Raw genomic sequence first — 27,910 nt, 5'->3', positions numbered from 1 at the left:
TAAACATAGTTATGGATACATGAAATGGATACATATAAAAATAAAAAGAAACAATAGGGCAGGGACGGTAGGCACGTTGGTGCGCTTATGCATGTCCTCTACAGACCTCTTAGGAAAGGGGTGAGGTCAATAGTAGACAGTCTAAGGTTAAAGTTTTTGGGGTTTGGGGAAGAAACCACAGAGTCAGGTAGAGTATTCCAGACATTCTTGACCTATGTCTCTTTTCTTTTTATGTACACTGAGAGCACATGCCCCAAGACAAATTCCTTATGTGCCCAATCACACTTGGCCAATAAAGAATTTATTCATTCATTCATCCCTGATTTTGAGAGTTTTACTTTTGAAAAAGAGTCTTCTTTCCCCATCAGTAAATATGAATCACCAAGTAATTCAGGCAAAGCAAAAAGCATTTAGGGTACAGAAACAAATGATACATGTATTTGAATGTGTGATACAACAGAAAGCAAGTGATTAAAGAATAAAAGACATTGATTACATGTGATACTTGAGCATAGAAAAAGTTGATTCTAGATAACATTCCACAAGTGCAAATGTATGGATTATACTCTTTCCCAGCTGGGTTTGTATCTTTCATAAAACTTGCAAATCTATTCAAGGACTTTCAGAATGCAATATCTATTTTTTAGCGCTGAAATGACAAGTTGTTGCATATCAAAAGAAATTGGCATTGGCCAAGAAATAATGGATAGAAACTGACAAGAAATAATGGATGGAAACTGAACAAGGAGAGATTTAACCTGGAAATAAGGAGAAACTTTCTGACAGTGAGAACAATCAACCAATGGAACACCTTGCCCTTGGAAGTTGTGGGAGAGCCATCACTTGAGACTTTCAAGAAGAGATTGGACTCCCATCTGTCAGAAATGGTGTAGGGTCTCCCGCTTGGGCCAGGGTTGCACTAGATGACCTACAAGGTCCCTTCCAACTCTGATTATCTGTTAAATCTGTTAAGAAGAAAAAAAATACCCTGTGTTTTCCTAAAGTTAAAAAGAGGTCTAGACTGCTATGTTAAGTGCCTTTTAAGTGCCTTAATGTCACCTTTTAAAACGCTAATAATGAAGTCTAAAATTTTAGGCAACATCACAATCAACAGAACAAAATTGTTCTTGGTTTTGAAGGCAACACACAACTTATTTTCACCCTGACAGACCACCACAATATTTTGCTATCCTTTTTTAAAGCTTTCTAAACTTTTACATCGCACGTTAAAATTATTTCCCCACTTTAAAATTCAATATCGTTGCGGTGGTGATGATGTTTACAATAATGCACGCCTAGAGCTACCCTTTTCCTTCAAAAGGAGGGCCTCCACCCCTCCCTTCAACTGCCACTAAGTACTGCCAAGAGCCATGACGCCAAGCAATGTTTTCCGAAACTTCTTGGGAATCGTAGTCAGCTACGCGGCAGCCGGCCTGCTTCGTAGAACGGTGACCTTCCCGGCGGCGAACTACGACTCCCAGAACGCTCTGCGCTCCCTATTCTTCAGCCTGTGGCGCTGATCGCTTCGAAGGTGGCGGTAGGTTTGTACTGTAAAGGATCTGACTGTCGGCACTTTCTGCGGAAAGGTTGGACGTCGAGCGAGGTGAGTGAAGAGACTGAGAGACTGGATATGGAGGCCGTTGTAGTTTGTTTTTCTTCCTCTACCTTTTCCCAAGATATATTCGTGTTCAGGGTTTGAGGAAAACGGTCGCGACGGCGAACTCGCCCACTTTTATTTAGATTTCTAGCCCACTTTTTAGGCCAGCCGCCACGTTTGTGTTTGCCTCCTGTCTGCCTTCTCCTCTCGTTCTCGCACCAGATGATTAGAGTTTTTAATTAAGAAGTCAAAAAGGCCCCAAGGCTCCCCAAATGAATATATTGGCATCTTTGGCATGATCCCTATGGTACTGAGTCAGGCACGGCACTTCGGGACGGCTGCAATGGTGCCATCCAAATGTATGGGGAATAAATCTGATCTGGAGAATTCTTGGAGTTGGGACTCCATTGTCCTTGGAGATACCAGAGTTTTAAAAGTTTATGATTTAGTTGGGTGCATATCGTATTTATGGGATGACGCTTCTATTTTATCTTTCCATGTTAAAAACATGCAAATAATCAGATGCATATAATGGATTTCAGAAAGAAATCCATTTTAAAAAAAATCCTGTTTCTTTTTTTCTACTTGTTTGATATTTAATTATTGTTAAATTTGCCTCATTTGTTTTTCCTTTCATTAACATGAACACAATAGAATCCACGATTATTAATAATTGTTTGCAAGGACTCAGTTACAGTGCTGTGTAGATGAATGCACCATTTGGGAGACTTGACAGGAGGTTAAGCATAGGTCATGAGGGATATCTAGTTGCTAGGAGTCAAAAACGACTTGATGGCACATAGTAAAGGCACATAATAAGAAAGCCAGTACAATAGTACTGTTTTTTTAAACCGTTAATTGGTTTAAGATCAAAACATTATACAACAAATACTTCGATATGAGTTGTGTTTTTTTCAAAGTTTTACTCAACTTTAGATGAAAAAGGCAAATAATTTTATGCTTGTAATATTGACATCCTAAATTGTAAATAATGTTAATGGAATAATAATAACTTTTTGTTTTCGTCTCTTTTCTCAATATTCTAAACTATCTAAATAGTAGAATGTTAATTATCTTTGATTATATAAGCGTCACTGTTAAAATGATACCAAACAGTACTTACAACAACACAATATAAAGTGGGGAAAGACACTGCAAACTCTGGAGATGTATAAATAAAAAATATTATCAGAACCAACACAAAAAAACTTTATGAAAGCTACCTTAATCAGAATGTGAAACAAGGTTATGTCAAGGTAATTGTGAAATGCAGAAACAGTAACTTCTGTCCCACACCAACTGGACAGCAATATGGATTACTTGTCTATCTTGTGAGATTATCATATTATCATATTGCTTTTATCTGTTTTTGGTATATGTTTTATAGATTTTTCATAAATTATTTTTTAATTGTAATCCAGTTAGAACTGAAAGGTTGGCTGGCATTAAGATACTGTAAATAAATAAATTTGGTAGCCAAATAAACACAAATATAAACAGATTTGTAAAACACTGGTCACTTAATTATTGTTTTTATATTTCCGTCAAATTATATTTCCATCAAAAGAGGAGGCAGCCCAAATTAGTTCAGAATTGTCCCTTATGAGTCTGATAATATGGTCCAAGAAGCTGAAAAATAATACATGAGTAATTATGTATTTGTTTATTTTTTCTTGGTTTATATGATTCTGAGTGGTTTACCTACCTAAGTAATAGAACTAAAACTTAGTTTAAAAATTTATATAATCTAATTATCCCAAGTACTAGGGAACAACCAATTCAAATACAAACAGTTCTCCTGTTGTATACAGCAGAGGTCTCCAACCTTGGCAACTTTAAGACTTGTGGACTTCAACTCCCAGAATTCTCCAGCCAGCTATGCTGGCTGGAGAATTCTGGGAGTTGAAGTCCACTAGTCTTAAAGTTGCCAAGGTTGGAGACCTCTGGTATACAGTACATCAGATCTTGAGGGTTCACTTCAGGTTTACTAAAAAGCAAGTTTTAATTGGCCCCAACTCTCTTGGGTTTTTGAAAACCAACCTGACCTCTGGCGGATGTATGGTAATTTCAAAGAGGGCAATGACTGATAGTCTTTAGAAATGACTTTTTCTAGCTGTAGGGGCCCAGAAAATACTCTGTTTTCCTATTTTAAAACATACAGCAAAGCAGCTGGGAATACGGTTCTGAAGATAGTCCAGTCTTATAGGTGGGAATCCTTACCTCAAATTACATCTAATGTTAATACAATAATGTTAAATGGGTCAAACTGACTGGCACCCCTAAGTATCCACAGTGTTCTTCTGGACAAGCTGAGGCTTCGGATTAGTCTTCAGGGGGAGGCAATAGTCCAAATCAGAGTAACCAAGGCATGAGGGACACTGATCAGGATGTCCTAATCTAAGAAAGGTCTTTGTAAAGGTCCCTGCAAAGTACCTGGTTTTTCAGCAGGAACTGTGGGTTACAATCTACTTTTGCGAATGGCCTGTTCAGAATTAAGATGGTCTTTGGTATCAGAAGGCCTTCATGCACAAAGTAATTCTGCCTTGAGACTAAGTGTTTGTCTCTGTCCGTATTCTAGTAGCTTCCAGGCATCAGGAAAGACCTACAATTGCTTCTCTTGTTTGCCTTCAGTCATGATGTTCATCTGAGAGTTAACTTACTGAAGTATTATATAGAAGTCCTTCCCTATGAAGAGAGCTACCAATCCTTACATTATGTCATTTCCTATGTATGGGGTTTATCTTGAGTTCTACACCACCTCCTAGTGGGGGATCGCGGTACTGTATATACTGTGTGGTATTTTCAATTGTAGTAACCACCAGGAGGCACTACATGGCTGCTTTCATTCACATAGGAAAATCCTTATTAGCTTACAAATCATACCTGACTTGTCAGCAAATGAACTCTCAGTGGTTCTTGTACAGTAGATATAAAATAAGAGGAGCAAATCTATTAACCCTGGGGCATCCATAATAGAAGGCCCTGGGACTTAACTTCTCTTTTCTCCATCACTACTTAGTGAAACATCCACTCAAGAGGAAGATGACCAAAGTAAAACTTATCATTTCCAAAGCTCTTGGGCTATCTAGAAGGGTATTTTGTTTGTTTGTTTTTTGATATAGCTGGTCACCTTTCAGGCAACTTTGACCTGTTCCTGGTCAAAATTTAAAAGGTACATAAAATCATTTTTAAAACTATAAAACACAATCAGTTAAAACATGAAACATTAAAAAAACAAAACCTGGTGCCAATCCGTGTTAACGTGCCATCATCTAACGATGATCATCTAATCCTCTCATTGCTTGGAGAAAAGCCAGGTCTTTTCTATTTCATTGTTTTGTCTATTGACCTATTCCTTTACTACTGTTGTCTTTACACTTCTTTTCATTTCTCCGTTTTTATTTTTGTAAGCAGCCTAGAGTAGCTCCATGGTGAATTAGACAACAAATAAATTTAATAAATAAATGAATAAATGGGTGGAGACCTGCTGAACTTTGAGGAATAAGGTGTTCTGCAAGACAGGGGCTGCCTTGCTGGCATGCTTTCTCGCTTCTATTAGATGACAAGATTTGTGGGAAGGGTGTTAAGGTAATTCCCCGTTAGGAGAATGAGCGCATACAGGGAGACGTATAGAGAGTAGTGTAGGAATAATACACACAGAGCACACAGATACACTGTACAGTAAATGTAGGTTTTTACTTCCAGAAAGGTTTAAGCAAAGTCCAAAATAAGCAGTCCAAAGTCATTCACAGGTAAAATCAGTCAGTTTTCATCCAGGGATAATCCAAATATCAAATTCCAGTGTCAGAAACAGTTCAGTATCAGACTTACATTAAATCCAGTAATATCAGTCAATTAGAACAGGGGTCCTCAACCACCGGGACCCCCACCCCGCCCGCCCGCGCTGCTGTTCAATTCAGTGCCCCGTTCTGCCTGTCTGGTTGTTTGGGAGCAGCTTTGGCTGAGAATAATAACTATTCGCCTCTTTTATCAGCTGAAGCTGCTCCGAAACAAAGAAGGCAGGCAGGCAGGCAGGCAGAACGGAGCACTGTGGATTGAACCGTGCGCGGCGGGCGGGGTGGGGGTAAACGGGCGCTTCGGAGGAGCTGCGGCGACAGGAAAGCCACCCCCTCCCCGGCTTCTTTGAAGCAGTTTCTTCCTGGGCTGGTGGAGCAGCGAGAGAGCGACTGAGAGAGGAACGAGGCAGACACCTGAGGGAGGGAGGGAGACACCTGAGGGATGGGGCTGAGGGAGGCAGGGCCGAGGCGCTCCTGAACTTGGTGGTTTGCTGGCAGACGTTTATTACCCGACTAGGTAACAACATCAGATGTTACCTAGTCAGGTAATGAAACGTCTGCAAGCAAACCACCAAACTCGACTCTTCCCCCGGTCCTTGAAAAAGTGTTTGTGCTTGAAACTGGTCCCTGGTACAAAAAGGTTGGGGCCCACTGAATTAGAAGAAATGGAGCAACGGCAACTTTCCAACAGAAGGAAATAGAGATACACTCAGACACACTCTCTTCTGAGACTAAGACTAAACAACCCAGGTTTCTGGCTCCATCTTATGGCCGTTTGAGTAACCACACCCAATTGCATGCTCTTGCATTCCCTTAAAGATATAGTACTAAAATGTTTATCCTGGTTTATATATTTCTAACCCAAATACCTGTTAGGTGACTTATATTCCTAACAAAGGGATCCTAGCTGGATGATAGGATGGGTAGGGGAAGGTGGTCTTGCAGATACTTTTATTCAAGCTATTCTGCTCCCCTAAAGCTATTCTGCTCCTGAAAGTAGCGTATGAAACAATTAAACTAAAACATTAAAAGGCCTGGGTGAATGAATACATTTTAACTCCACCTAAACTCTAATAAATTAACACCTGCTTCAACTGCATTGTAATTTGTTTGTTAGCATCAGCCAAAACACAGAAAAAGTACAATTGTGTATTGATAATCAGCAAATCTCTGATGGAGACAATTATTTGGAAATAAACATTCTCTGAATAGTTCAACCTTAGCAGTATAAGATTTATATAATATCCTTCATCTTGATTTAAAAAATTGCTGCACATGAACTAGTTGTCAAGGTTCCAAGTAATGCATGCCATTCAATAAGAACTCCATGGCAGGCAAATTCTTTAAAGAACATTTTATTGGACAGGTTTATGGTGGAAAACCGGCTCTAAGTAGTCCCCAGTTTTTCACCTAAGTAAAACTTTATCACTCCCCCCCCCCAGTCTCCAGTCACATGGTCCAATCAGCGTACAGCCCAGTTGCTAGGTGACCTCAGTCTCCACCTTTCGAACACCTGCACCAACATCCTTGATTCCCAGGGGAAATAATTTTATTTAAGCTACAAAACCACAGCTATCCCTGCCTACACTCCCCTCTCTGGCCCCTTTGCCCCAGGCTGTGTCAGCCCGGAAGCAGTGAGAAGAGAAACCTCCCCAGAGAAAACTACAAAGAAGAAAATGGCCACAATATGGCCAACTTCAAGGTTGACACTAGTCTTTTGCTTTCTTTTTTTTCTCTAGTAGTTGTGGTAATGATCCAGATCCTATAGCAAGCTTCTTTTGTTTTTTGGGGGAAGGGGTTGTATAATGGAGCAGGTTAGCCTGAATCCGTATGCAATTTTTAGATAAATCACCAGATCCCCATCCTACCTCAAGAATTACCAAACATAACTTGCATAATTTTTTGCTGAATACTGACACAGCAAAGAATTTGCACACAAACATCATTATATCACCTTTGGGTTTCATATGAGCTCTGGACACAGAAAAATAATACTATTTATTAGTATTATACCTGTTGGCCTGGGACTTGCAGCATCTTGCCAGATTTCCCACTGACTTTGATTATGCGAAGCTGGATGGAAATTGCTTTTTCATGGTGGGATTTAGTTAAGGATGACAATTGGGACGACAGAGATTGCCATCATGCTTTACAACCCCATCACTTAGTGACAAAAATTCCAGTCCCAATTGCCACCATAACTATCTGTATGTGAATTATGTTCTTGTTTTCTTTTTAAAATTGTTCAGGAACTGAGAGGGAGACAATGGATTTCTCAAACTTCTCCAGCAATAAGATTATTTAAGGTTGGACTGTTTTACTTTTCCAGATGGCCACCTCCACAGATCTGAATTGGGAGGAAAACTTGATTTCGCACTGGATGTCTAATGCTGCCCGTGCTGGAGTCATATTAAATCCTGCTTTCCCTGGTTTGATAACCACCAAAGCAATCAGTACTGAAAGTGTCTCATCGGGTCATGGTGTTAATTTGGTACACAGATCAAGTAGCATTTCTCCAAGTGAAGACACTATGCATAAAGAGCAAACGCTGGACCTTAAAAGTTCTTTTGAGGAAAAAGTGGATTCCTCCAAGACACTTTTTTCAACTTCAGCTTCTAACAAAGAGCAAACATTAATGGTTAAAGATGTCCCAGCTCATTGGACTGCCACTGAAACTAAGCCTGGTTCTGATCAATTAGATGATCTGGATGAAGGATGCTGCACTGAATTACTCTTACAAAAGCTGGAGCAGGTAAAAAAAACACTTAAGATGATTTTGTATGTTTTTTAGACATACATATTAAAAATATTCTTCCTTGTGAAAACTGGGTATATAGCTCTATCCTTTTGCCAGGGAAACTTTCATGAACCCACTTCTTTATGTTTTGTTATGGTTTCTCTACTCTTGCCAAATCTGAGGAGAAATGTTATAGTTTCATTTGAATTTCAGTCTGGTATTTATCAACCAGTAACGAAGTATATTTTCTCACCTGTTTTAATGCTAGAATCTACTGTACAAATTGCAAGAGTCAGGTGGTACTTGTGCTTAGCCTTCAATGCTAGAAATGCTTTTAAAGTATATTCTTAGTTTTCTGAAAACCGTTTCACTTAACTGTATTAGCTAATTAGTCTAATGCATAAGATCTAAGAATAAATCTGCCTAATTATACTCAAACAGCTCAAAGAACTGCAACACCACAAGAAGGAACTTCTGAGAAGGCAGCAAATGGAGCAAATTCAGAGATTAATGGAAGAGCAACAAAACTTACTTTCCCTGGTTGCTGAGCAGCAAGAACACACAGGTGAATGAGTGGTGACTTAATTTTAAATTTTTTAGTAGACATTCATTTTACATATGCTTTTATGTGTTTTGAGATAGTTGATAAAATCTATTTTTCTTGCTGTCTAGCTAATCTGTAAACATCTAAATTGAGATATATGAATCTTGCTAAAGATTTTCGGAAAATGGATGCTGATACCTCTTTTTTTCAGACATCCCTATTAGTGTATAAATATGTGACATAATTCTCTTTTTATTATATACTTGCTTAAGCACCCTATGGCCCTTTTCCATAGCGTTGATTAGAAAGACATTTTGTGGCTGCTACTATTAAGACCTATAGCTTTCTGTTTTAAACATAACAAATTCTAGAAATGTAAATGTTCAGATTTTAATTCATGTATAGAATTCATGTTATTAAGACATACCCTTCTTATAAAAATCACAATGCAGGTGACTGTATTGACTTATGAACACAATTTAGGAGCAGAATTTCTTTTGTAAGTCATTATTGTAACTTGAGTTGGGCCCGATTTTATGACATTTTTACAGTTTCACAGTTTTTAAGGAAACCATGTTGTTAAGTGAATCACAGGGCTGTTAAATATCCCCAACATCCCCAATGTGTGTGGAGTTCTTTGTCAGCAAAAAAATTGGAAATTGTGATTATTACTTGATAACAGGAAGGTGCAACCAGTCATAAATGTGAACCAATTGCAAACACTCAAATTGCAATCACATAGCCGCAAGGTTGGTGAGATAGTCATAAGTGCAAGCACAGGTCATAAGTCACTTTTTCCAATTGTAACTTTACATGAACAGTCATTCGTTAAGGATTACCTGTAGATCTTCTTTTTAAATAGGTGTGGAAAATTCAGAATTCTGAAATAAATATGATTCACATGATCCAATAGTTTTGACTATAGGAAAATGGTACATTTGTATTTTTGAAAATATTTTTAAAAATTAGGGTAAGAGACATATGAATGAAAATGCAAAAAATTCTCAGCCCAAGATTTTCAGATTTATTCTACTGTAGATAGATATATCCTACTATACAGTTAGTTCAAAATATGTATCTGTAAAATTGCGAAGTATTGAGTGTTTCAGGCTTTCCTTGATAATAAATAGCAGATGGAGAAAGGAATGGAAAAGGTGAATGTTCCAGTTTTCCATAAATCAATTTAGTATCTGACATTTTGTATTTAAATGAAAGGCTCTCCTGCAACCAAAGATGATGGAACCCAGAACTATGCTGGATCGGTTTGTTTGTCTCCTGTCCCTTATTTTCCACTATGTCCCAGTAGAGGCAACACTGATTGGGACAGTGCATCTCGTGTTTCTTCTCCTGTGGACCAAAGAGATTATTTACAAAATTTCAATAATAATCAAATATTGAAGAAAAACCACTCTGCAGACCCTTTTTATAAGAAGCAGTCTTCAGACATTTCTTTGAAAGGAAACAATGAATTGAAACTTGAAGACCAAAAGACCATTTCAGGTAAAGCAAACCTGTATCCTAACTAAAAATACATGTATGTCTAACACTGGCCAACTTAGGGATATTAATTTAATATATGTAATGATACAGAAATTTGTTTACCATTGGAGATTATGATTTTCTCTTACTGGGAGATTACCAGTGTTTCCCTCAATCTTGCAAAAAATGGATTTTTCCTAGTTTTTGCATTAAGAGTTCAATTCAGTGAGAATCTTTTCTTTATTTCAGAGTCTTTACAAATTTCAGCATAAGGAAATAGCTTCCATATCTTTCTCTATATTGGTTGGAGCTAGATGGAGAGATATGGTGAGCTTGGAGCCTCAGAGGTGTTCAGATTTACGATAATGATTCATTTTATCTTTTTTAGGAAATGTATTCCAAATCCTAAGGACAAGTTTCTAAAAACAAGCAATGAAGGCTACTCAGAATGTTATTTATTTTTGTTTTTTCAACCCAAATTCAACCAATTCTACCTTGGTAATAATTTGGCATTGTTTTCTCAGTTGAATACATGAGAATTTATATAGAAGATTCAATTTTCTATCCTGTTTTCCACATCTTCACAGACATGGGTCTTAGGAAGTCAGTGGATCTTCTATTTTATATAAATGACACATGGGTTTTCTTAAAATAATTTCTGTAAAGTAATTCTATGTACTCAAAGGTTAACAAACAGATTAATTTCTGATTTTCATAATATAGATGAAAGAAGCGGTCCAATTAAAAATCCAGAGTATTTACCATGAGACAGAATCTCAGATACTTGTATACTTTTTCTTTTCTTTTCATGGTCTGCATGTTACACTGTTAGATTGTAGGAACAGACAATTTCCTTTGTTCTTGTATAAACCAAATTTAACTTCCTTTGATTGAAGAATATGGTGAAAATCTTTGAGATGTACATTGCTCTGTATATACTTCAAAAGTGGATAAATCCAACATGTATTAACAAGTTTTTTGACTGTTCTCTGAGGATTTGGAAATATTGGAGAAAAATTAATTCTGGCTCCTTTTTCATTAATACCTATTAAGGATCGTGGCACTTTTTCCAAAAACCTAGCAGGGCTATCCAGTAATGTGTGGAGACAATGATGTTAATACAGAAGATATTTTAAAGCAGTAACTGTCACGTATGAACTTTAATTGCCTGCTGAGTGGTAAAATGGGGGAGGATTTCTTAAAAATAAAATCTATAATAGGATAGAATCACGACCATTAACAGATTTGAAAATCTTCTAAAAGTCTAATATCCAAGGCTTCTATGCTCCTAAATAACTAAATTTAGTTATAAAGCTCATAAATTGATGCATAAAAGATAGCAGATGCTGGGATATACTAGAAAAGTTACCTTTGATTTAGTTTGGGAAAGAGTTATTCTTTTTGCAAAACCTAATAGTCCAAATTATCGTTGTTTACCCCAGTTTATAGAAAAAATATTTTTTAGAGTCTTGATTTCTTTTTTTTCTCCCCTTTGACATGTACAATTCTTGGGGATTGTCTGGACAAGCCTGCACAATTTTCTTACAAGGTTTTTCAGAAATGACTTGACCAAGGTCATCCAATTGGTTATGTGCCTAAGACAGTTTCTAGCCTGATGGCTTAACCACTACATCAAAACTTGCTCTCAATTTGTTTTTCAATCTTTTAAATAAATTACTCTATGATATTTTAAAATTTTAAATCCTGTCATTTATCCTCTGATATTGTTTCAAAATATATTTTATTATCTATTGCTAAGTCATATGTCCCTCACCTTGTTTCTGTAGTTAGATTTCTTTTCTAAGGAAAATAAAGTTAATTTTAACAAAAGCTAGAAAAGAGAAAAATCAAGATCTTGGCTAGAAGGGCAAGATCCTCACTGCTTTCTTGACAAAGCTTGCACAAGAAATATTTTTGTGCATAAAAAGACAGTGGGGAATAGCTATGCATGACTTTTACTTTTGTAGGCAGATCTAAACAATCTCCAGAACAAAGTCTACAAGGAAGTATAGAAGGAGACAGCGATTGTGAAGATCAGAGGAACACGGAGGCTTCTAAAAATCTGACTGCAGGGAAGTGTTCAGAAGTTGTTAATGAAGAAGAAAGGTAAAAAAGTAAAAGTGCAGTGTTACAAATGCTAATAAAAATGTAAAAGCAATTAAGTTTATTAATTTTGATTATATTTATTTTAATTGAAGCTGAAAGAATGGCAACAGCAAAATTATTTGCCTGGAAGAAAATTCCAGTGGATCCATCTGCAGGAATCCCAAAAGTGCTGCAGCTGGACTTCCTTGGTGTTTTAATTGAAAACGTTTCACTTGTCATCTAAGAAGCTTCTTCAGTTCTGGCTGAATGTTGGGGAATGCAAGGACTTACATTCCTTAGCAGTCATCTGGTCATTAGCAGGCTGAAAGCTGGTCATTAGTTCTCGGAGAATTGTTGACTACAACACAGTCCTTTCAGCAATCCCAAAAAGGTCCATACTCATTGGCACCCTGATGCAGGTGATCCTGAGGGTATAGATAAATCCCCAAATGGCTTCAACAAATCTCTGAAAGCTAACAACTAACCTTCAGAGTACTAATGACTAGATAACTACTAAGAATGTAAACCCTTCTATTCCCCACCATTCAGCCAGAACTGAGAAAACTTCTTGAATTAGAAGTGAAACATTTTCAACGAAAAAAAGCCAAGAAGCAAATTATTTTCAAGGGAAAAAATAGAAAAGTCCGGTTGCCTTTTGAAAAGCAATTTTGGGACAACCATGAGCTGGAGGAGTGAGAATCTCCATAGACACCTGCAGGAATATAAAATTTTAAAAAAGCAGAATTTCAAAAGGATAATCTTGTTAAAATTTGATCTATAAAATGGTGGGGAGAAATGGAATACTATTACTAAAAAGCTCAGTACTACTATTTTGACTATATCCTAGGTTACTCCAGAATCTTTATATCCATTTTGAAATTTTAAACTATCAGGGCAAGAATAGTCTCCACTTGCATTTTTTCATTAAAATGGATAATAAAATGGTAACCTATTGTAGGAGGTAGTCAATGTAACACCAAGTTTTAAAAAGAGAGCAAATGTCAAATGGAGCTCCATTCAAAATTCAAGAAAGAAATACTTAGACTCTCTGGGTTAGAGAAAAGATCTCTTTTACTGAATTTGAAGTGGCAGAAACCATAGAATTCTGAATCTGGGAAATTAGGCGCGCAAATCACATATACAAAGTGATGGAAATGGTCCCACCCCCAATAGTTCAAATGATTCTTCCAATTAAAAGTTGTGAATATGATCATGTGGACATCTTCAGGTGATGATGAGGCCTCTGTCCGTTGACCTTGGCATATTTTGATAAAAGTTTGCAGTTGCGCAGAGAAAAGAAAGCTAAGCGAGAAATAGAAACCTAAGCAAGAATTTATACTCCCCCCTCCTCATTTTACACAACAGTAGAATGTAACACCTCCAGCTCGCTTCCCAGACTTTATCCCCTCCTCCCCCATTACTTATGGCATCCAAAAGATGCAAAGCAATAGTAGAAGATCTTGAAGGCTGACAGCAAGAAAGAACTAAATATTATTAGTTATTTAATATATTAATATAGCATTTCTTATGATTCAGAATTTCAAAGCAATTTACAATCAAAACAGCAATAATGATGGCCTTGTACAACATAACTGATTCTCTGGATAAGTTACTCATTGTTTCAGTAGGTAGTATATGGTCAAGTGCTCCATTCAGTAATCTGGCTATGATAGTTTGAAGTTGCAATCTCTGAACCGAGCATAAGATAGCTCATGAAGGATATGGTAGCAATCTAAATATGAAGTGGCCAGCACACGAACAATTGTAACTAGGCTGCATTTGTCCAGGAAAGAGCAGAGTTAATATACCAGTCAATGCTGTTGTGTTAAATCTATTTCTGAAGGAAAGGCCTAACTAATAGTAGATTTGTAGTAGAGGGAAGTAATAGCATCATATAAATGGCAAAAAGGTTAAAATGTATTAAAACAAGCAATAGCTTTGGGTACAGGATCCAAGCTAGATTGGTCATTGGGACCAGAGGTTTAGTCTTCTGAGCTTTCAGACTCCTGCTGGAGCCTCTCCTCAGGAAACTTCACATTCGACCCAGATTGGATCCTGAAACATAATCTTGGGGCAGTATATTTGCCCTTATTTGTGATATTAGGTGCATTAGAACAGTGTTATCGTGCTGCAGGATTTAAAATTTTTAATTCTTTTAATTAACAAATTACAACAAGAAAAATATACAAAATTATAACTATGTTTTTATTCTCTTGAAACAGGCCTATTGCTAGTATGCAAGAGAGAAAGCAAACTTTTGAAGAATTTTTAGAAGAGCAGATGAGGTTGGAAGAACAGAGGCTGAATGAAAAAGCAAATCTCAAGGTTAATAGTTACAGTAAACAAAATTTACCAGTTTCATAATGTGAGAATAATTTTTTCATGTAGCTGTTGTACAGATTTTAGCAAATCTGGAATCTGTTCAGATTATTTTGATAACAATAAATTAACAGATATAATTTCTTACATATATATAAATTGCTTTTTTTTTAGGTTGCTGAAAAAGCAGCATTCCAGAAACCAGTTCCAAAACAACCCTTTTTAAAACGAGGTGAAGGCTTAAATAGATATACCAATGCCAAATATAAAGTAGCTAAAGAAAAAGAAAGTAAGACAATTCTACAGCCTGATCCCTTAGAAATTAAAAATACAATTAAAGCAGACAAACTGCAGCTTCATCGGAAAACTGCCTCTTCGAATAAAATTTCTGACAACTTTGTGCCTAAACTTGTAAATCAGAATATTAAAACAAAAAAGAATGTGTCTTTTTCTGCTCGAAAGACATCAAGACTCAAAAATTGCACTGGAAAAGGTGTTTCTTCATCTGCAAGGCAAAACACTAATGAAATGAAATCGGAAGTACTGAGAAATTCTCTAAGATCAGAAATAAATGGAGAAAAAGAAAAGAAAGAAGAAAATATAATGCCACTTGCAAAGCTGCATGAAATCGATATCAAATTACCAGTAGGAAAAGAAGCACCTTCAGAAGTAACTGAATTTCTTATAAATCCAGGTGAAAGAGACCAAGAGCTGTCTTTTGAACTTTCTTTCCAAAAGAAGTTGGGAAATTGGGAAACCGAAAAAGAAAAAGAAAAAAAGGAATTGGATGAATTTTTGTTTTTAGAGCAGGCTGCTGATGAAGTATCTTTTGCCAGTAACTCTTCACTCATAATAAGGATCTTGGATCAAGGCCAGCAAATTTCATCAGGGCACAGACTGTCTTCTACTCCTATTAAATCAAGGTTGCAGGAGCAGCAAATGAATGTGCTAAATGTCACAGCTGCAGCTAAACTAAATGGAAAAAATTGGGGTTCCCAAGTATCTAACCATGAAAGGCACAAGGATAATTCCCAAGTATCAGAACCATTCATGGTTCATAGAAGTTCAGCTGACTATGAAACACTTCAAACTTCTTCCTCAGCTGAATTTCAAGATTCTAAAAACACTGAATTAGATGATGATAACTCTGATGAAAGCAGTGAGATGACTTCTGAAAGTGAAGAAGAATTTGAGATTACCATAAAACCTGCAAGTGAGGGAGTCGAAAAGACCACTTTGAAAAACCAAAATGACTATCCTGAATTTTCAGAGTGCAGAGAACAAATAGAGAACACAGAGAGTGCTAAAAGTCCTGATTCAAAAGAAAAGGACGGTGGCCAGTCTAATGAGCTATGTAGAGATACTGCATATCCAAGTGTGTTCTGTAGTGACAGAAGTAAATTTCAGTTTGATGATGAAATCTCATGGACTGACTTTGAGAATAGCAATCTGTGTACACAAATTCCAGATGGGGATATGCTTTCTAAAGTACCTCTGACTCCTGATTGTTCTAAGACGCCTTTTCATGATAAAGTAATAAAGAGAAAGATTGCCATGGTGAAGAAAGGAGATGCTTTGCTGAAACAAAATATGACTGTTAATGAAGAAACCGAGCCTCCTACCTCAGATCTGATGCTAAAACTCTTTCCTTCCCTAAAACCTAAACCGAAGGTAGATGCACTATCAAGACACGAGAGCAAATCGAATACAATTCAGGAAGAATCAAGTGGTAAGGAAGAGAGAAGTATCAAGTTACCGTATGTAAGAATTAGCTCTATATCATTTTATACAGAATGTCATACATATGTATGGGTTTTTTTTATATGAAGCTAGTTTCATTGCACTATAAACCACTGTTAAGAGCCAGAAATTATGGAATGCATATATAAAGCATGGTTTTCAAATTGTGTAGCAGTTTTATGTAAGACATAGAGGCTTTAGGGAACTATTTGATGCATATTTTGCAGTCTGTCATGAATGGTTTTAATCAAAACTAGACAACCCATGACCCCTTAGATGATCCTTTCAGTTATTTTCTTAGCAGATTGCTCAATGACAGAACTTCAAATGTTCTACCTTCACTTTACAAGCTGGGATACATTCAGACATGTATCTGCCTTGAAAATAACTCATGATGAACCATATAGTGCAGGGGTGTCAAACTCGATTTCATTGAGGGCCACATCAGGGTTGTGTTTGACCTTGGTGGGCCGAGGTGGGTGTGGCTGGGATGGGCACGGCCAGCTCGACATCACTTGGGGGCGCCTGTGGTGACCCAAGTGCTCTGCCAGTGAAAATGGGCTCCCAAGCTCCCTTTTCGGCTGCGATGACCTGCAACCCTCTGCAAGCAAAAATGGCAGGCCATACACAGTCCTCCCTAGCTCTGTTTTTGCTGGCAGAGGCACTGCAGGCCGGTCCTTCACCTATTTCCAGACAGCCCTGCAGGCCAGATCTAAGCACCCCCCGAGCCAGACCTGGTCCCTGGGCCTTGAGTTTGACACCCCTGATTAGCACAGGGAATGTTTTATGACATTTTGTATTATGTCACAAACTCTTTCATGATAAGATATCATAAAATGTTTTATAAAATTTGCCCAGTTTCAATTCCATGGAAGTCATGGTTCCTGGACTTTGGACACACACTGTAATCCAACCCATTAGTACCCTGATACAAATATTGTTGTCCTATGATATATCACTTTGTCCAGTTAAAGAATAGATTTTTTTACTGGCCAAATGTGATTGGATACATAAGGAATTTGTCTCTGGTGCATAAGTTCTCAGTATACACACAAGCAACAAGTGATAAGTGATAAGGTTATGGAAACTATAGCTTTACTAGTAAATAAATACTTGTGTCTGTCCTTTATGGCTTCCGGACCAAGTTCTCAATGATGCAGAAAAATTCCAGATTGAAATGTGAGTGTTATTAGTTTCTGAACAAGATGTTGAACTCTGAATTCTGAGTCCTGAGTAGGGGCATAGACTTGATGACCTGTTAGAACCTCTCCGATTTTATGGTTCATTAATTATAATAGCTACACCTAGAATATTGTTTTTAAATAATGATTTTTTAAAACTCCATTAATCTTATAAAATCCTCAGCAAAGCTCTAGGTATTAATCCCATTTTAAGATGAGTAGATGAGATTTGATACATATTCAAATGTTGTATAATTTGTATAATTTGTTCCATTTAGGGGAAAGTGTGCGTTCACAGCTCTTGAAAGAGAAGCTTGTTGAATTGGAAATGGAAATTGAAAGGTTCAGGACTGAAAATGCATCCCTAACAAAACTTAGAGAAGAGCATGAAACTGCCCTGGAAAATCTTAGGTAATTTAAGTACTGTCTCTATAGGCTAAATGTTCCAGATTATGTTTTCCCCTGTAGACTTTTCTTTCTTTATTCCTTTATTCCATCTTTATGCAGAGAGGGAAAGAGGATCATTAATGATTAACAAGTTATGTCTTTTTGTACAAGAGACTTTGGCGTCCTCATTTACTCCAGATAATTAACAGGAAAGGCTGTTTTATCTTCGATGTTCTGCAACACTACATGTCAAAATTCAGTCATTGTTTCTATATCTTGTCAAAGTATGTAACTTTTTCCAGATTTAAAAATAATATAATTAATGTATGAATTTAATATTCAAATGTTATAAGGGTCTTTTAAAAAAAGGAATTGATCATACATTAGCACAGTATTCACTCATCAATTATCTAAGAATTTTTTACTTCGAACATTTTTTGATTTAGCAGAGAGAAATATAAATATAAATTCTCTTTTATTTTTCCAGCCAACAATCTGTGGACAGATTTCTCAAAGTATCTCAAGCCTATTATTATAAATTAATGAAAATGATTTTCTTAAAATCTTTGAAGAATTCAACTTCAGTACACATCCTTTTTTTAAAAAAATATGGACCAATGTTTCCAAGTTATATTGTGTCTGAATTTTGTGTGATAAATATTTTGTAATTTTTGTTCTATAAACTTCCAGAAAAGAAAAATCTGACTTTGAACATCATAAAACACAAGAGCTTGTTCAAATAGAAGAACTTAAAAAAGAAGAAGCAAGAAAACTGCAGAAAGAACGTAAAGTTTTTGAGAAGTATGCACAGGCAGCTAGAGCCATTCCAGATAAAAAAGAACGTGATGAAATTCAGGTATGAATGCAACATAAATGATCAACCTAATTGAGGGAAGTGAATAATGAGTACTTCAGCCTAACAACAGAAATTAAAGCATCAGATACATTTTGGGGGAGTTGACATTTTTTCACAAGAGCAAATATGACCATAATACCAAAGAAATTCATTTTTTTATGTCATGGTGACCAGAACAGTGCATCAAGAGTTGAAAAGATTTCTCTCATTTCTCTGTTTTCACCTTTTTCCTGTGAAACAACTAGTTTGCTAATAAAAAGAATAGGCAATGTGGTTTGCAGTAGATTCAATTATTATACTCCTATATATTGTTCCAACCGTGAAGGTTTTAGGAGAAAACATTTATTTTCTACCTTTATTATTTTTTTTACAAATAACTCAAAGCGGCAAATATTTCTAACACACCTTTATCCTTTTATTTTCCCTACAACAAAAACCCAGTGGTTGGGCTGAGAGAGTGACTGGCCCAAAGTTATCTAGCTGCTTTCATGGCTAAGGCAGGACTTGAACTCACAATCTCCTGCTTTCCAGCTTGGTGCCTTAACCTCTAGACCAGGGGTGTCAAACTCGTGGCCCGCAGGCCAGATGCGTCACATGCTGGCCCCACCCCACCCGGTTTAATGAACAGGGGGAAAGTCCCAATATGTCATGTGATACCACCATGATGTGAGTTTGACACCCCTGTTCTAGAACAAATTGTCTCATTCAATAAGCTTACCTGTGAAACTATTGCTATATGAACTGTTTCTTCTTAGTCTTTGGAAACAGAGTACATCCTACTTTAATTACAGCTAAAATCTCTTCAGCCAATAATTATCCCAATTATGGATGACTGTGGGACCTTCCTCACAGCCATGCTACCATGCATTTCTCCAGTCCTTGAATCAACAAAGAAGCAGATGGCACAACTTGTCCTGTTCCAATCGCTGGCCTTTAATCTGCCTCAGTAATGAGGGCTGCAAGTAGTTCTGACAGTTTTACTACAGAAGAATTTAAAGACAGTAATTGGCCAGTTCTCCTATCTTTATTTCTTCTCCTGGCCAGTGTCACTAACTGGCAGAAACAAACCACTAGCAGTTAGATCAAACTATGGTGGGAGAGGCTTAGTTCATATGGATGTGTACCTAAAAGGATGACATGTTTCAAGCTGCCTATGGGAAGAGTGAGCATTAATAACAACCAGTCAGATTGGTTTACCAGTTTTCTGAAAAACAGGCAGTGTCAAAATGTAGACGAGGTGACAGACCTTGGGAAGGAGAGAGCTCTCCTTTCATCCTGGGACAGTTGCCACCAGAACTGTTTGGACATCAGTTCCATTCACTTGGGCCAAAAGGGGAAGCTAGCACTGAATTTCATCCAGCTCTCACTTCACAATGAAGGCTGGGAAGGAGTTAGCCATACCTCATGGAGGTATTCCACGGACACATGTGAAATGGTGTATTGTCCCACCCTCAGTAATAAAACAGTCCAGTCCAGCAAAAGCAATTATTTTATGTAGATGTAAAGAAACAAGAAACATATTTTTGGATGTTAAAATAATGAATTCCAGATATGTGTTACCACTTTTTGAAATGTTTATATTCTAAAAATGAAAAGATGAAGTGTTTCTGTAGACTCTAGATTTAACAACTTGAATTATATTTTACATAGGTCTTATTTTTTCTATTTTTAAAATTATGTTCGATTTATTTTAATCCCTGTAAAAATCCATTGTCGTGTTTACTGAATAATCACTTACATATATATTTTAATATTAGTGAAATATAACAGAATAATGAAACCTAAGAAGCTTGGCCAGACTGAATCCCTTGTTTGCAAAAGTGGGTAAAAATCTACTAGGCATTAATTAGGGGAGAATCAATGGCACATCTGTGGTAAATTTGTTAGCCCCCTTTTTTTTTTCTTCAAAACAAGCCTATTGATCTTGAAAAAGATCCTCGGACTCATTTAATACCAGAAAACTAGTATGCCCATGAATATTAAGGAGGGTCTATAAATAGTACTTTGTGAAGACCTAATGCAGATAGATACTCTGCAGAAACCAGTGTCCAGTCTCTTCTGCATCATAAATTGAATGACCATGGCAGGCAGGACTTGGTGATGGAGCTAAGGGACTTTTCTCACAGCAGCTGCTTCACAGGAAGTTGGTAGATGCCGCTCCCTGGTTGTCTTATCACTGACACCACAACTGAAGCATTATAACTGTTTCTACACCAGCACTTGCCTTGGAAGATGGAAGGCAGTTACCACTTTTTAAAGACTGCTTCAGTTATTGCTTATAGAAGTGATTGTGTATCTCTGGCACAATTATGCTTTGCAGCTTATTCCCCTCTTCTAGTCCAATAGGCCTTGCTGCGAGCGCCTCCTGATACATCCTTTCTGCAATTTTACCTCGTGATTCTCACAATCTGTGGAGGGCGAAATCCAATTATGTGTTAAAAGTGAGGAACACAGGTTAATGAAAAGCAAGTACCAAAGTGTAGAAGTCTTTCGGGGAAGAGTACATTGGTTGTATCTGAAGTGAATAAATGTAATTCTAATATCGTTTTGATTTTTTTTTGAAAGATGTTCATCTGTCTTTTTTCTTAAGGCTTTGAAGCAACAAATAGCAACGTTGCAGGAAGATGTAAAAAAGAGAGAAACAAAATGGTCAGCAACTCACACTCGTCTGAGGGATCAGATTGAAGCCTTAACGAAAGAAAATACACAACTGCGAGAAGAAATCAAAATTATGGAAAGATTCCGTTTGGAGGCCTGGAAGAGAAAAGAAGCCTGCACAAAGAAAAAGAAAAATAGTAATTCTGGTTACTCAGACAAGCATGAACCTACAGTGAGTTTCTTCTTTTTGGGAAAAAAATGTTTTCAGAAAACTAGAGACACAAAGATTTTGTACTGCTTCAAAAGAAGCTCCCATGGCATGCAACGTTTTCCAGACCCGAGAGAATTTATTTGGAGTTCCACTGCATGTATCAAATTGCAGCAAAAACAGTCTTCAGAGCTAGTTGGCACTTTATTTTTCATTTTCTATGAACCATGGCATCAGCATATTCCCAACTCGGAGTTTGAAGTGATAGGTCCATTGATACATATGCAGCTTTCCTTCATAGGAACAGGTGAAATTGAGAATGCTTCCCTAAATGGGTGACAAGTGGTTTACATTTCAACTCGTGGTTTTTACAGACAGCTGTTTCTTTAAAAGCATCTGCTTTGCTCTCTTATAACAAAGATGACAAAGATAACAAACTTTATTGCATTTGTATGTTTCACTATTAAAGCAATCCTGAGTAAAGTAAGTGGTACCTTGGTATTCAACTGCTTTGAAACTCATCAATTTGGTACTCAACTAATTTCTGATATGAAAATTTTGTCCTGGTATTCATTGTTTGTTTGGTACTTAATGCACAAGTTAGAACTTGTAGGTATTGGTTGCCTGGTGATTCACATTATTCCTTACGGGAAAAATCTGTTCAGTACTTGTTTTTGGTACTCATCACACCTCCCAGAACCAATTAGCAAAGACTCCTGAGGTACTACTGTATTTTGATAGCGTTGGGATATCTGAAGGACTGCCTCAGTAATTTCTGTCGGGCCAGTAAGATAAGCAGAGGTGCTCTGGATCACATTGATTAAATAGTGCCATCAATGGGACTCCAGTAATGTGCCATCTCTTGTACAGTACCCATCCTCTGGAATAGCATTTTCCTAGAGATTTGCAGGCTCTCATCCTATAAGTCTTTAAAAATATGGCTTTGTTTCCAGGATATTTGTTGAGCCCCTAGTGATCTGTATTGCGATGCATTGCCAGCTATCAGGAGATTTTTAAAAATCCAATGTTGTTTTTGTTATAGTACAATATAAACTGCCTTTCAGTGTTCTGTGTAAACAGCTAGAAATATTAGCAATTTTTGTGATCACTTTGATCTTGGTGAAGTTTGCAGAAAGACCAGAACTGAAGTACAAAAATTGTAGCTTTTTAAAATAATTTCTAAATGTTTTTATTATAAAATTCTATTTTTGATTGCTTTTGTTAAATATACAAACATGAATATTAATATTTACCATATTTTGTTGGTTTGTGAATTTTTAACCAATGTTTGTTTCTTGAGGAATCTTAACTTTTGGAATAGTAGACATTTGAAGAAGAAATCCTTTTTTTCTTTTTGTCTTTCTAGCATTTGCCTGCAGCATTGCCAAAATCTCACAGTGGATCTTCAATGAATCAAGTAGAAAAGAGCAGTAAAATAAATGTCAAAAGTGATTTGCCATCAGAAGGTAAACTGTTTGATTAAAAGTTGGATCTAGTAGCCAGATGTGGCAGTTTATTATCCCCTCAGAATTTTGAATGTGTTAGAATGGATTTATGTTTGTCTGTATGAGTATATGAAGCTGCTAGGCATTTTCTTTCCTGGGCTTAAACAATCATTTTTTAAAAAAAAAATCCATTTGATTTTAAATATGTTCAGCCATATCAATTATCAGTGTTTACTATTGTTCTATGTAAGTGGATTAATGTCATTGATAAGATTTTGCAAGGTTTATATTCCTATTAATTAATGAATCTGTATTTGAAATAGGAAGCTTGTCACCAAAATGTGAACCAACAAAAGCACATGAAGCCTATTTGGACAAAAAGGTAATCACACCTGAAGGTTCCTCCAAAACATTTATGGCAGTAAGTTCGTTTTTTCTTGAAAGTGGGCGTGCTAGTATTTGATACCTAAAACTGACCACAGAATGACTACAACAACTATGGCAGTGATAATTTAATGGTGTAAACAAAATATATCTTTATGCCCATTATATGCAACTTTTAACCATGATGAAATTGTAAAAAGTGTTAAGAGAAATATTGGTTGATACTTACATGATGTATAAAGATGTACTTTAGAAACCCCTAGTTTTTATTCTTAGAATATGAATAGGCAGAATTTATCCTCTGAGGAGCTCAGATATGACAGAAATTCAACTAAATAATTTTTACTCTCACCTTTGATTTTCATGATATATTCTTGGAACACTGTTTTCTTTGGAAAATGAGGTCACTATTTTCTTGAGCGTTGATTTCTATAGTTGCATGACATGCAGAGTTTCCTGTCAATCTAAACGTTCTCAGTATCATATCTGCACAAAATCCATAGCAATATACTGTAGTTTGCCTCCTTGGGAAGTTACAAACTATTGCTTTTATCATTGTAGAATTTTCCTGCTGATGGAACTAGCGAATCAGCAGCAGTAACGTTTGATTCTTCAGAAGGCGAAGAAGAAGTTGAGAGAGAAGCCAGTCATCCTGATGGAAAGGTAAGTTCCTCTCTCGTTTGCTAAAACATGAAGTACAGTGGGAACATTTCCTTGTTCCATATCTGGACCTATAAAGAATGCTAATCTTGCAGATCCTTTATATCTAGTCTAATAGGGTGCTACATTATCTCGAAGTTTTGAAATTCAAACTCAGAATGGACACAATACAGATTTTTATACTGGCTCAAAGCGTACTAGTTTATTTACTCAGTCTGGTAAATTTTCACAACATGGAATTTAAGTTTGAGCTATCTTGAACAGAATAAAGCAGGTGGCCATTTTCCCAATCTTTGAAGCTATTCTCATGCAATGCCAAGTACATGGAACCTGCTCATATTTGGCCCCAATATAATTTTACAATGAACAGATGCAGAACTAAATGTTGAACATTTGCAATTTAGCTCATTGTTGTTCTTAAGATTTGAAATGTGAAAGCACTTATCTTTTTGCTGTATATCCATGATGGGGTAATATATAAGGTGGGCTACATTCTACTTGGAAAATATTACAAAGCTTTTCATGTATTCAGAAATACTGAAAATTTAAAAGGGTCAAAAAAGGTGACCTAAGATGTGATCTGCTCTCCAGAGCAGCGCTAAAATTAGATAGAACCCAATTAAACAACTGACATTATACTTGTGTAATTTATGATTGTAAACCCCCTTGATCCCATGGAGTAGGCAGCATCCAAATACTTGCAATAAACAAGTAAATGCAAAGATTCATAAGTGTTTTCCATTTCAAGAGATGATGTATATGAGTATAACTGTTTCCTATTCCAAGAATGGTCACAATTGCCAAACCAAAGGAACTCCATCTTGCTTCTTATATTTCATCACCTCCTTCAGTTGTTGCTATTGCAGTTCTTCAGGATTTGATTCAAGATTTGCACTATATCTCCAGTTTGGAGATATATAGCTGGTTATCATTAGCAAACTGATATATTAACTCAAAATCTATGCACAAGCTCTCGCAGGAATTTCATGCTATTGACAAAAAGAGAGCTTGGGGATCTTGACACCGATACATCCATAGTCCAACATTTTCCCCATTAATACCCACATGGAATTGCCCACTCAGGGAGGAGCAATTACCTTGATTCGTAATCCTCAGATGGTCCAAAAGTGCGCCAAAATTGGTTTGAGTGTTTCCAAGAGATCCAGTAAGATAAAGGCACAAATATCACACCCATCCAACTTCTACTGTAGCTCATCCACAAGCCTAACCAGTGTTTTTGACTCGTGGCCTAGGCTGAACCCAGACTGGAGGAGTCAAAATAGTAATACTTTATATTGCAAGTCTTATCCGTGATTTTTTGGAATTAGGGAGGAAACTGATCCTAATCAGATTAATTTCTTTGCGGGAGAAGGAGACATTTCTTTTTCCAGTTCTTTGTTTTAAAATGTTGGGATTGTTTATCATTTTGAATCTTGTGTGACTTTATAAAAGCAAATCTGTATGATGCTTCATTTAAACTTTCCTTGATTAGAATTATTAGTAGTGAAACCTTTTACTTGCTTCCTTTCAGGTTGAAAAGGTATTAAAAAATGGTTGCCATCTTATTATCTTCCCTAATGGCACAAGGAAAGAAGTAAGCTGCGATGGAAAGACTACAACTGTAACCTTTTTTAACGGGGATGTAAAACAAGTCCTGGACGATCAGAGAGTTGTATGTATCTATCATATGGAAATCTTACATAATCAGAACTATGCACTAGCATTAACATTATCTTTAAAACGTTTCTCAACAGATATACTATTATGCTGATGCAAAAACTACACATACCACCTATCCTACAGGTTTAGAGGTTCTCCATTTCTCAAATGGACAGATAGGTAAGCTGAGGGAGTACTTGCATGCCGTTATTGTGAATTCAATTTCTTTTGTACATACAATGTAAGAGAAATCTGATGATGAATATAATATTGCAGAAAAGCATTTCCCAGATGGAAAAAAAGAAATTACATTCCCTGATCAAACCATTAAGAATGTATTCACAGATGGGCGAGAAGTAAACATTTTTCCTGATGGCACTATTGTCCACATGCAACAGTAAGTTTTTTTACCCTGATAAAATATAATTTTAAAGAAAGTTTGATCTAAATTCAATTGCAAGCGTATGGTGGGAGGGATATCATTAAGTCTAGTTTTGGGAGCAACCCAGGGTAAGTGCTAGGTGGGAAGAATAATCAATCAAATTCCACTGGTAGTGTTTCAAGTGACCATTTGTTTTGAATCCACAGCCATTTGCCCATATTGAAGAGTAAAAAGGATGAGGAAGAATTATGGGCCAGAGTTACCACTTATTCTAAATGTATCCTCCCACATATTTTTGACAACTCCGGTATTATTAACTACTTTCTTGGACTGATGGCAGTTGAGATGTAAACAGTTGAAAAAAATTAGGCCGATTCTAGTCATTACAACTGAGCATAATAGACACATAATGTGGCAAAATGAGAAAAGAGAAAAGGAAAATATATAGCCGGAAGTGTCATGCCCCTGGTGGAGACTGACTCTGTGGGAGAGGAGGAACAGCCTACAGGGAGTGGAAATGTGGCTCCGGAGGTTGTATGGAGGAGGCTGGGGAAGGGCAGAGGCCAGCTGGGCAATTGAGAAGGACCCAGGCCCATCCCCTCTCCATCCTAGGGCACGCAGGGAGGAGAGGATAAGGGAGAGACATGGTTTACTGGGGAGGAGAGGGCCTTAATCCTCTTCATGGGCTGCAGCTGTGACAACTGAATGTTGTCGGACATGTGTATGGGCGAGTGCTGGAAACAAAGCATGGAAATATCTCTAGTTTATTGTTCCTCTCTGAGTTTGGCGTCCTTCCCAGTGTGTGTTCCGATATCTGTGGATGTCTTCTAGCCCTTATCTTGCCTGGTTTGTGTTGTTTTTTTACTCTTTCTTATTTAACCGGCATTTCCTCCTTCTTGTAACTGCTTTTGTGTGAGAGTTTTTTGTCTCCAGTCAAGGATATTTGGAGCTTGGAAGGAAAGTGAAGGAATAAAAAGGGCTTCACCTGTTTTTTTGGGACTGTGTTTATTTTGTATCCCACCCTGGGTCTCACAGGAAGATTATCAATACCAGAAACACAAAATAGTATTTGAAGTATGCACATTTTATAGAAAATTACCTTGCATAGCAATTGAACTCAAACAGTAACTAGGCTAAAATCATATTCTTTTTCCCAGTTCCTAATTTTTCTTTTCCGCAGAATTTAATAAGATGAGGTATTGGTATTCTTTTGTATTTTAATTCAGAGATGGAAGTAAGATTATAGAGTTCAGCAACGGTCAGCAAGAAGTGCATACAGCTGATTTCAAAAGACGTGAGTATCCTGATGGCACAATCAAAACTGTTTATGCTGATGGACATCAAGAGACTCAATATGCCTCTGGTAGACTAAGAGTTAAAAATAAGAATGGTGATGTTGTCATGGACACTCATCCCTGAATGTTTATGTTTTGCTGTATCTTAATATTTATCAACATTTCTTTGTTACATTTTCTAGATGTTGTCTTGTTTGCATAAAAATCTAAAAGCTCTATGTTTGTACACATGTAATGAACTTCTTAATAAATAATTTTTAAAACTCATGTCTAATGCTTCTATATTAACATTGCTGTATACTATATTAGGAACAAAATCCACGTCTCCTTTTTAAAGACTAAACAATTTTTTTTCTAAATAATTCTTTCATTTGACAATTAAAATTCACTTTTATTTTCAAACCATTTCTCTTGTAGTAGCTACTCACCCAGTTGTGTAACCCGTGAATCTGGTAAGCATTCATTCCACCTAAAAATTTTGGTGTATAGGTCTTGAACCAAATTTGTGGCATTCCATTTGATCTTTCACTCTAATTTGTTCAGGAAGCTTTATGACC

At 36.7% G+C, this 27,910-nt stretch overlaps 1 protein-coding gene across 1 annotated transcript; it reads left to right on the top strand.

The window, feature by feature from the left end:
* The first annotated feature begins 1,519 nt into the window (after window positions 1–1,519).
* CPAP (centrosome assembly and centriole elongation protein) lies at window positions 1,520–27,587 on the top strand. The gene is made up of 17 exons (XM_026675099.2): window positions 1,520–1,603; window positions 7,724–8,146; window positions 8,573–8,696; window positions 9,891–10,175; window positions 12,122–12,260; window positions 14,462–14,564; window positions 14,733–16,287; window positions 17,758–17,890; window positions 18,557–18,722; window positions 21,313–21,552; window positions 22,895–22,994; window positions 23,297–23,394; window positions 23,919–24,020; window positions 25,549–25,689; window positions 25,772–25,856; window positions 25,953–26,073; window positions 27,285–27,587. Exons 2-17 carry the CDS (start codon window positions 7,724–7,726, stop codon window positions 27,475–27,477), a joined length of 4,008 nt encoding a protein of 1,335 aa, XP_026530884.2. The 5' UTR covers window positions 1,520–1,603; the 3' UTR covers window positions 27,478–27,587.
* The last annotated feature ends 323 nt before the right edge of the window (window positions 27,588–27,910 follow it).

The sequence above is a fragment of the Notechis scutatus genome, chromosome 5 (assembly GCF_049901735.1).
Source record: "Notechis scutatus isolate UNSWTSFEM ecotype Mainland chromosome 5, rNotScu1.2, whole genome shotgun sequence".
Taxonomy (NCBI): Eukaryota; Metazoa; Chordata; class Lepidosauria; order Squamata; family Elapidae; genus Notechis; species Notechis scutatus.
Note: the sequence above shows the minus strand (reverse complement) of the source record. Positions and strands in the feature narration are given on the sequence as shown.

Bases quoted from the DNA above. Each gene is read 5' to 3' on its own strand.
- CPAP (XM_026675099.2), top strand. From the start codon at position 7,724: ATGGCCACCTCCACAGATCTGAATTGGGAGGAAAACTTGATTTCGCAC. The intron at 8,147-8,572 runs GTAAAAAAAACA...ATACTCAAACAG, and splicing joins TCTTACAAAAGCTGGAGCAG to CTCAAAGAACTGCAACACCA. The intron at 10,176-12,121 runs GTAAAGCAAACC...TTACTTTTGTAG, and splicing joins AGACCAAAAGACCATTTCAG to GCAGATCTAAACAATCTCCA.